General features: G+C 36.8%; 1 protein-coding gene across 1 annotated transcript in view; it reads left to right on the top strand.

Annotated features, from left to right (window-relative positions):
- LOC107562657 (N-alpha-acetyltransferase 35, NatC auxiliary subunit-like) overlaps positions 1-5,367 on the top strand; it is a 22,415-nt gene extending 17,048 nt beyond the window's left edge. The window contains exons 16-21 of the mRNA XM_016247336.1: positions 1,464-1,600; positions 1,688-1,755; positions 2,549-2,689; positions 2,776-2,898; positions 3,959-4,039; positions 4,581-5,367. Coding sequence (XP_016102822.1) covers positions 1,464-1,600; positions 1,688-1,755; positions 2,549-2,689; positions 2,776-2,898; positions 3,959-4,039; positions 4,581-4,640 — 610 coding nt within the window. The 3' untranslated portion in view covers positions 4,641-5,367. The remainder of the gene's footprint in view (positions 1-1,463; positions 1,601-1,687; positions 1,756-2,548; positions 2,690-2,775; positions 2,899-3,958; positions 4,040-4,580) is intronic.
- The last annotated feature ends 4,346 nt before the right edge of the window (positions 5,368-9,713 follow it).

Below are 9,713 nucleotides of genomic sequence, written 5' to 3'. Positions count from 1 at the left end.
CCCAGGGCATCCAAGATGTAGGTGACTTTGTTTCTTCAGTAGAACACAAACGGAGATTTTTAACTCAAACCATTGCAGTCTGTCAGTCTTATAATGGAAGTGGATGGGAATCACGGCTTTGAGAGTAAAAAAAAACATACACAAAACCAAATTAAACCCTGCGGCTCATGACGATACATTGATGTGTAGACTTATAAGTGCATTACCGCCAACTATCTCTTAAGTGGACCACTGACACTCCTAATTGAGATTGTAGATAGAGTGTCAATGGTCCATTTGAGAGATAGTTGGCGGTAATGCACTTATAAGTCTACACATCAATGTATCGTCATGAGCCGCAGGGTTTAATTTGGTTTTGTGTATGTTTTTTTTTACTCTCAAAGCCGTGATTCCCATCCACTTCCATTATAAGACTGACAGACTGCAATGGTTTGAGTTAAAAATCTCCGTTTGTGTTCTACTGAAGAAACAAAGTCACCTACATCTTGGATGCCCTGGGAGTAAGCGGATAAACATCACATTTAATTTTTGGGTGAACTATCCCTTTAATTCTATAGAGAAGCAATAAAAGGTTTTCAGTTAGTGTTTTCAGCTTGTTTATTTCCAACTAAAAATATAGAATGCCGTTGCTTCAAACAATTGTCATTCAGTGTGTACTGCAATAACCGTAATTTATCATCGCAATTACAATTTCAGGGGTATAATCGACAATTATGATTTTTGTCATAATTGTGCAGCCCTAATTTATCTGTATCACCCGGTATTTCACCTGTTTTAAGGTTTAGATCATTATCTACACCTAGTTTAAAGAGATAACCAATTATGCAACAGCTAAACAAAACAGAATGCACAGGAACTAGCGATGCGCAATATATTGAATATATAATTTTCAATTTATTGGACCGTTGTTGGATATCTATTGAATGATATTTGATATTGAGTTATTTCCACCTATTTTATGATCATAGCTTAGATTCCGATCGAGCACTAATTTAAGGAGATAGCGACAAATGGCCAAAAGATTTAATAGCATAATAAATTCTAATTCTTTCTCACAATTTTATTGTAAAAGTTTAAAAATAAAGTTATGCTCCAAATGAAAATGAATTTAAATGCCAAAAAACATACTTAAGTGTTAAGTGTTATACAATATATTTGAATATAATATGTTAATGTTATTATTATATATTTTATATATGTAAATATGTTAATATAATTATCAGCTTATTGGTATCAGCCACAGTTTCAGTATTGGTGCATCTCTGAAAGATGCCCTAAATGAAGTCCAAAGTGCACATTAATGTGGGGAATTAGCATTACACGTATGAATAAGTTAGACAATCACAACAGAGGTCATTTGCATATAGTCTTAATGGGACAGTAGCAAAACAGCCAGTTTAATTCAGCGAGTCTGGAGAGAGAGAATGGTTAACATGTCTCTCTCTCTCTCCATGTATGTACAGGTATCTGTCGGAGTTCCTGTATGCGTGGCTCATGTCCACGCTGAGTCGAGCCGACAGCTCTCAGATGGCAGAGGAGAGAATCCTGGAGGAGCAGCTGAAAGTACGAAGCAGCAAGAAGAGCAAGAAGAAGAAGAAGGGTTTTCACAGCCATTCAGGAATCTCAGTTCTCTTTGTAGAATTGTGACCTTTCAGTCTGACTCATTGTGTTTACATTGTCTCGTCAGCTCGTCCTCTGAGTAAAGCGATCACCATGAGCCAGGCTTACCAGAACATGTGTGCCGGCATGTACAAGGTACCACCTCCAGACACGCACACAAAGCTGTCAACATGGCATTTGCAAATGTTTCAGAATGACAGAGATTATTCAGATGGAAATATTAGAAATAAATCATGATCATCAGGATTTGACTGGAGGGACAGTGATAAGAGTGTTCATAATAAAGAAGGAAAAATCTAGTTTAAAATGTGCCAAAAGATGACTTTGAAAATGTTGTGTAACCGTCAAGCAAAAATAACAATTTTTTTTTTTTTTACAAATACAAAATAAAATACTTAAAATACTTAAATACAACTGCATGTATGACTTGTTTTATTTTTTAATAATGATTTTTAAATACTTTTTACAGGTATTATTAATTATTCAATCATAAATATCATCGAGTCGCACCACAGGACATTTTACAACCTGAACTAACCTTGTCTTGTAATAAAAAAGATCAAATTATTTGAGATTTAAAGAGGCACAGATTGACACAGATTCATAAGGCTCTTCTCTCTATGATATAGTTCATATTTTATGTTTTGTTTCTTGGTTGCACCACTTGACTTTCATTTGGTGGACAAAAGTTCTTCAAATTAATAGGCAGGTAAGCAGTCTTGTTTTTTTTTTTTTGTTTTGTTTGTTTTGTTTCCTCGCAGTTGTATTTTAATTTTGACTTTATGCTCCAAATAAAAATGAATTTTGCTGCCAAAATCAAAAGCATACTCCTCATAGAAGTATTTTTGAATCAACAAATAGATGAAAAAAATGAGTGTCATGCCTTTCTTTGACTGTGGTACTGACTCTTCTGTCTTTCTTTCTGCAGACTATGATAGCATTGGATATGCACAGAAAGGTGCGCAAACCTCAGTTTGAGCTGGACAGCGAGCAGGTTCGCTACAAGCATCGATTCGCCCCTTTCAACAGCGTCGTCACACCGCCGCCAGTGCACTACATCCAGTTTAAGGTACTACTGCTTCGAGATGATGTTTACCGCAACTATTCTGTGCAAAGATTACAGTGGGCCGAGTGTGTTTGTATGTGGGGATGCAGGAGATGTCAGATCTGAAGAAGTACAATCCTCCTCCTCGCTCAGCGGATCTCTATATGGCAGCGAGTAAACATTTCCAGCAGGCCAAACTAATACTTGAAAACGTCACCAGCCCCAATGCAGAGGTACAAACTCTCCTTATACTGCTATGAGAACCTTTCTTTCCATTCTTATAACCAAAATATAGCCAGCAGGGATGGGTTATGATTACCCTTGACTCAAGTGCCGCCCTATACATTATTGTTTCTTTGAGAAGCGGTTTCATTTGGATATTTATCGCAATACAGAAAAAAAAGATCATTGCAATGTCAGTTTCATGCAGAATTAAGTTTCATTAAGAATTAAGTACAAACCATGAATTATACTTTTACATCTATAATGCTAATATCTATGTATGCTAATTTAACAATTTAATTCAAATGGTTTAGTATAAATGTTTTTGAAAGAAGTCTCTGCATTGATTTGGTCAAAAATAGAGTAAAAATAGTAATATTAATGAAATATTATTACTATTTAAAATAATTGTTTTCTATTGTAATATATGTTAAAATGTGTTTTATTCCTGTGATCAAAGCTGTATTTTCAGCATCATTACTCCAGTCTTCAGAGTCACATGATCTTCAGAAATCATACTAATATGCTGATTTGCTGCTCAAGAAACATTTCTGATTATTATCAATGTTGAAAACCGTTGTGCTGCTTCATATTTTTGTGGAAACTGTGAAATTGTATTTTTTTTGTTAAATAGCAAATTTTTGTAACATTATAAATGCATGTTTGATCAGTTTAATGCATCCTTGCTGAATAAAATTATTAATTTGTTGAAAAATACAAAAATTTGCTGATCCCAAATTTTTTAGTGGTAGTACTGTATCTATCACAATGTATATATCACATTGTTGAAGAGCAAATTTAGCCATAAAATGTTTCAGATATTACATAAACTTGTGGTATAGCCTTTTTTATATATATATATATATATATATCTATATATATATATATATATATATATATATATATATAAATTAATATTATTTATTTTTATTTATTTAAAAAAAATGTATTTGGAATTTGCTGCATGTCAACAAATATATGAGATTATTCTTAACTGATGATTGTTAAGTACTCACATTGTTAATTGTATATTGTGAAAGGAAGTGACTGATATGCTGATGGTTGTTGTAGGTGAACCGCGTCCTAAAAGTGGCCAAACCCAATATTGTTGTAATGAAGCTGCTGGCTGGAGAACACAAGAAGGAGACCAAGGTACAATATGTTTATATGGATTTTCTGGGTTCAGTACAACTTAACGCATTATGGCCTGTCTCTGTTACCATAGAACACATGTTAAACTCTCAGTGTGTAAAACAAATAATACTGTGTTTCCTGTAATGCACTAGAAGTCTATTAGGAAAGAGTCTGCGCCAGAATAAATGATACAATAAACATTTATTTGAAAATGATATGCCTTCACATGTAAATCATAATCAGAAGATCCTCTGCTTAGAGTAGTTGTCCCACTGCTGACAGGACTCAAAAACAACATTTTTGCATTGAACAATGTGCAAAAAGTGATCGAACAAAAATACGTACTGAACATTTCTGCTTTGAAACCCAGCAGAGAATGCTTTGCCCCGTAGACTTTCATTTTTATTACAAACCGAAGATGAATCAAAATGATGTCCAGTAGTAACAGAGAGCATGTCACAGATGCTGGTCATAGAGCTTAACTTAAATTCCTTCCAAAAAACAGTTTGCATATGAGATATTGTGAAATTCATCGAATCCTTGCCTATTTTCTTTGTAGGCCCTTCCTGAATTTGACTTCTCTGCGTACAAATACTTCCCCATCGTCAAGATCATTTGAGATAGACCATGTTTCCAAGATGAACTCGTCTCAATGACATGAACTGTCATCACAGTCGCCGAATAAGTTAAGAGCCATGAGTAATCACGTAATTATACAGACACACTCACAGTGGTTCGGTTTGAACAGTTCACAAATCATGTTCTTCTTGTTTGGTTGATAATATTGTATCTGGTATATTTCGTTTCCATTGACTTCAAAATGAACCCTCACTTCACTCACCAGGTCCAGGCTTGACGAGATACATGCAAAGTGTACTCGGGGTGTTTGATCATGCTGTGCAAAAATGTTAGACTGAATCTCCACACCAGGAATACTGGATCCAGTCCCTTATCAGATCCCGAGACATTCGTTTTGAGTGGTGTGGTATCGTTTTTGTCTTGTATCCAAAATCAGTGCTTTGATACCCAAAACTAACAGTCTTCTGTCAGCCTGAGGGGTTTACGGATGAGGGCGGAGATGAAGTGATGATAAAAATGTGCATGGATTATTGAATAATCGAATGTTTCAAAGCTCAGACTTCGTCTCTACTGGACTTTGTTCTGTACTCCGTCTGACCAGCACAGATCCTACAAGTGTTATTATACCAAACCAAAAGCAATGCGGAGAAATGACTGCTCTCTCATCTCGAACTGGTGAAGACAAAAATCTCTTGAAACCACACAAGCATAAGATTAAACAACATTAACAAGCATTGCAATAAAGTAATAAAAAAAATATAAATATGACATGAGTAAATTATCAATTATATAAATGATTACATTATTCTAAATGAATAAAAAACATTAGGAAACAACACGGATGTCCCTCACTCTCTTAAAGCTACACACACAGGTTGCTATTAAGAGACAGGTTTCTAAGCAGAACTCAACCTGTGTCAATAACAAATGAACAAAACTACAGTGTATGTATGTTAGAGAGTGCAGGCAAATTACTTCATATCCATAGAGTGTTTGGTCAAACTCGGTCAAAAATTTAAGAATTCTTTAGACATTCTCCAGTGTTAAACATTACATATGCCCTGCAAGGTTATACAAATACTTTTTTCTTCTTCTTCTTATGAAAACTGTGCCACATGCTGTTTTCTGTGAATCTTCGTTTTCACCACAATTTAACTGCATTACAAACATGTTATTAAATCGGGTTGTCTCTCTTTGTTGAACATTACTCTCCAGTCGGTCTATTCTGCAATGTGATTCAACTCATATAAAATGAATATATTTATGTATACACAGGTTATTATTGTTAAAAGAGAATATAAACATATTCATAAATTGAATATCCTTTGCTTTCCCTTAACATATTTTTACTGTTGTTCTTTTTTCCCATGAATGTTTACATATAAGTGAATATGACCAGCTCAGCTGTGATGAAAAATAAAACCTGCCTTTGTTTCCCTCCTCTTATTCTTTCTGACTTTGCTGTTACTTGCTGCATATACAGTACTTCCAGATCTAATTCCTTCTCATCAGCTTCTATAGTCCCCTGTACTCATACGTGTGCTGGAACCCAGAAAAAAAGGCTACTCCGTAACAACAAACACAGCCTGCACAACTAAACAAAATATTACAGCAATCACAAATGCTCTGTAAGAATTTTGTGTTAGGATAGAAAATATGAATACAGTCTTCTCTGACACTCTAGAAAGTGTTGCGCCCCACATTTGAAGACAAAGAGCGCAGGTGGAAGAGTACAAATTTAGTGGCGTTTCATGGGGCATGGAAGGATAGTGTTTGTAGCTACAGACTGGCCTTGAGAGCTGCAAGATCTGCATATTTCAGCACACGCATAGAAAATAACAACAATTGAATGTATTTATTTCATACAGTGACCAGACTGACAAGGAACAAAGTGTCAAGTATAGTTTATTTTTTCCACAATTAGCTCATAAACATAAGGTGCATTTTTGTCTCAACTGTACCTATATAGTGTACAGTTGAAACAGTACCATGGTACAGTTGAGACACCCGTTCTTAATGCTCTAAAGCTTGCTAACCATTTATTGCAAATGTAATAAATTGCATTAAAAAAATTTTTTTGATTTATTTGCTTTATTTAATTCAGATTCAGTTAAACAAAATAACAACAAAATATTTAACACCGGAAAAGATATGGCTGTACAAATGTAAACAGTAAACTCAAAACAGTAAAAAGACAAAGTCTACTCACTGACTGAACTGCCTAACACACACACACACACACACACACACATCTGGTTTGCTATCCTTGTGGGGACTCTCCATAGTTGTAATGGTTTTTATACTGTGCAGATCATATATTCTATCGCCCTACACCTAAACCTACCCCTCACAGAAAACTTTATGCATTTTTACATTCTCAAAAAAACTCATTCTGTATGATTTATAAGTTTGTTTCCCCATGCGGTCCTCAATTTAGGTCCCCACAGTGACCCCACCGGGATAGAAAAACATGTACAAAGTCTACTCACTGACTACACTGCCTAACACACACACACACACACACACATCTGGTTTGCTATCCTTGTGGGGACTCTCCATAGGTGTAATGGTTTTTATACTGTACAGATCATATATTCTATCGCCCTACACCTAAACCTACCCCTCACAGAAAACTTTATGCATTTTTACATTCTCAAAAAAACTCATTCTGTATGATTTATCAGTTTGTTTCCCCATGCGGTCCTCAATTTAGGTCCCCACAGTGACCCCACCGGGATAGAAAAACATGTACACACACACACACACACACTCCCCCTACATGCCAGTATATTATATAACCCTACCCCTAAATCTACCCATCACTCGAAACTTTCGGTATTTTTACATTTTCAGTCATTCTGTATGATTTATAAGCTTGTTTCCTCATGAGGACCTAAAAATGTTCCCATAAGGTTAGACTTTACTGGTTTTGCTATACTTGTTATGGTCCCCATAACATAGTTAATACCAGTACACACACACAGCCTCTGAATATGCATTCTCTAAGATTGAACTTTTAATGCATACAATTTATAGTGACTTATAAAGGGTTTATAAATTGTACCCACTTTACCAGCTTGTATATTTCTTAAAATGCTATGTCATCCTTTTAACATTCATGTTAGACACAAAAATATGTCCACTAATAATAGACAGTTGAAATATCACACATTTTTAAACATAATTTGCGTAGCATGTGTGTAAATGTGACTTTTAACCTATTATCATAACACCGTACAACGAAACCACATGTGACGCAATGGGACACCACTCCGGGTATAGTTGAGACACTGCGTGACATACTCGCACGTTTCTCTAGATTATGAAAGACCTCGCATTGCACGATGTCTTAAAATATGTCTATTTTTAGAGCACAGAGTAACGTTTGCAATGATATACGTTAAGTTTAACAATCATAAAAGGATAATAAGCTATTAATTTTCTTTCCAGGGGCAATAGAAATAGGAAATGTGAATGATATTATGTGTAACTGCAGAAACACTTTTAAAAATAACGCCATTCTAGTCGGTACTAGTGAAGTGTGACAGCGAGCCTCGGTTGTTTAGCAATTCTGCTTGATGTGACTTTCCTGATCACACACTACACGGCCGGTTGCATAAACTGCTTAGACTAGTCTTAAATATTAGACACCTATTTATTTATTTTTTCTGCAAGACTGCCCATAACTTTAAAGGCAGTTACATAAAAACTTGGATTGGTCTAATTTGAATCTGAAAAGTAAGACTGATAACCACTTGGTTAACAGCTAGTTAGCCAAACTCTTAAGACCGACAGATCCTCCAATACAGTGAGGCCCAGGAATTTAAAACTGTTCACCCTCTCTACTGCCTCTATGTTAATGTAGAGAGGTGAATGTCCAGGATGGTTTAATTTACGAAAGTCAACTATAATTTCTTTAGTCTTTTTAATGTTAAGAGTCAGGTTATGCTTTTTACATCACCCTGCCAGTAGTTCAATCTCCTCCCTGTATGCCATCTCATTGTTGTTTGTTACGAGGCCGAGCACAGTTGTGTCGTCTGCAAATTTAACGATGTAATTAGTGGGGAGGGAGGCAGAACAATCATGTGTGTAGAGCGTGTAGAGTAGTGGACTAAGCACACAACCCTGAGGGGCACCAGTGTTGATGTATATGGTGTTTGAAATGTGCTCGCCTGTTTTCACACACTGAGAGCGGTTGGTTAAAAAGTCCAGTATCCAGTTACATAATGAGTTGTTCAATCCAAGGTTACACAGTTTCCGCAGGAGTGTGTTCGGCCGGATTGTATTAAAAGCCGAACTAAAGTCAATGAAGAGCAGCCTTGCATAGGTGTTTTTGTGCTCCAGGTGTTCCAGAAGTATGTGAAGCGCAATAGCAATGGCATCCTCCACTGATCTGTTCTTCTGGTATGCAAACTGGTTCTGATCAAAAGCAGATGGTAAGGCCTTTTTTTATGTGTCTCATGACCAGCCGCTCTAGGCAATTGGCAGGGATAGGTGTGAGTGCCACAGGCCTGTAATCATTCAGGCATGTGACACTTGCTTGTTTAGGGACAGGGATAATTATAGCTGCTTTGAAACATGCTGGAACCCATGACTTGGACAGTGACAGGTTAAAGATGGTGGTGAAGACCTCTGCCAGCTCGGCCGCACAGTCCTTTAGCACCCGGCCCAGCACACCGTCCGGACCGGATGCCTTCCTGGGGTTGATGTTGCTCAGGCAGAGTCTTACTTCATGAAGGCTCAGGACTGGTGCAGTGTTGTCGTTGGAGGGCAGGTGGGGCAACAAAGCGTCCTTGTTCTCCCAATCAAAACGGGCATAAAACAGATTTAATTCCTCTGCTAGAGTGGAAGTACTACTCACAGATGCAGATGTTGTTCCCTTGTAGTCTGATATTGCCCTAATTCCCTCCCACACCTGTCGGGAGTTTGTAGAGGTGTTAAAATGGGCTTCAATCCGCCTTTTGTAATTCAGTTTGGCAGACTTGATGCCAATTCTGAGAGCACACCTGGCTGTGCTGTAAGCCCCCCTGTTCCCAGACCTATAGGCTGCATCCCTGGCCTTAATCAACAGCTGAACCTCATGTGTCATCCATGGTTTTTGGTTAGGAAAGAC

The sequence above is a fragment of the Sinocyclocheilus grahami genome, unplaced genomic scaffold, assembly GCF_001515645.1.
Source record: "Sinocyclocheilus grahami isolate Dianchi unplaced genomic scaffold, SAMN03320097.WGS_v1.1 scaffold831.1, whole genome shotgun sequence".
Classification (NCBI taxonomy): domain Eukaryota; kingdom Metazoa; phylum Chordata; class Actinopteri; order Cypriniformes; family Cyprinidae; genus Sinocyclocheilus; species Sinocyclocheilus grahami.
Note: the sequence above shows the minus strand (reverse complement) of the source record. Positions and strands in the feature narration are given on the sequence as shown.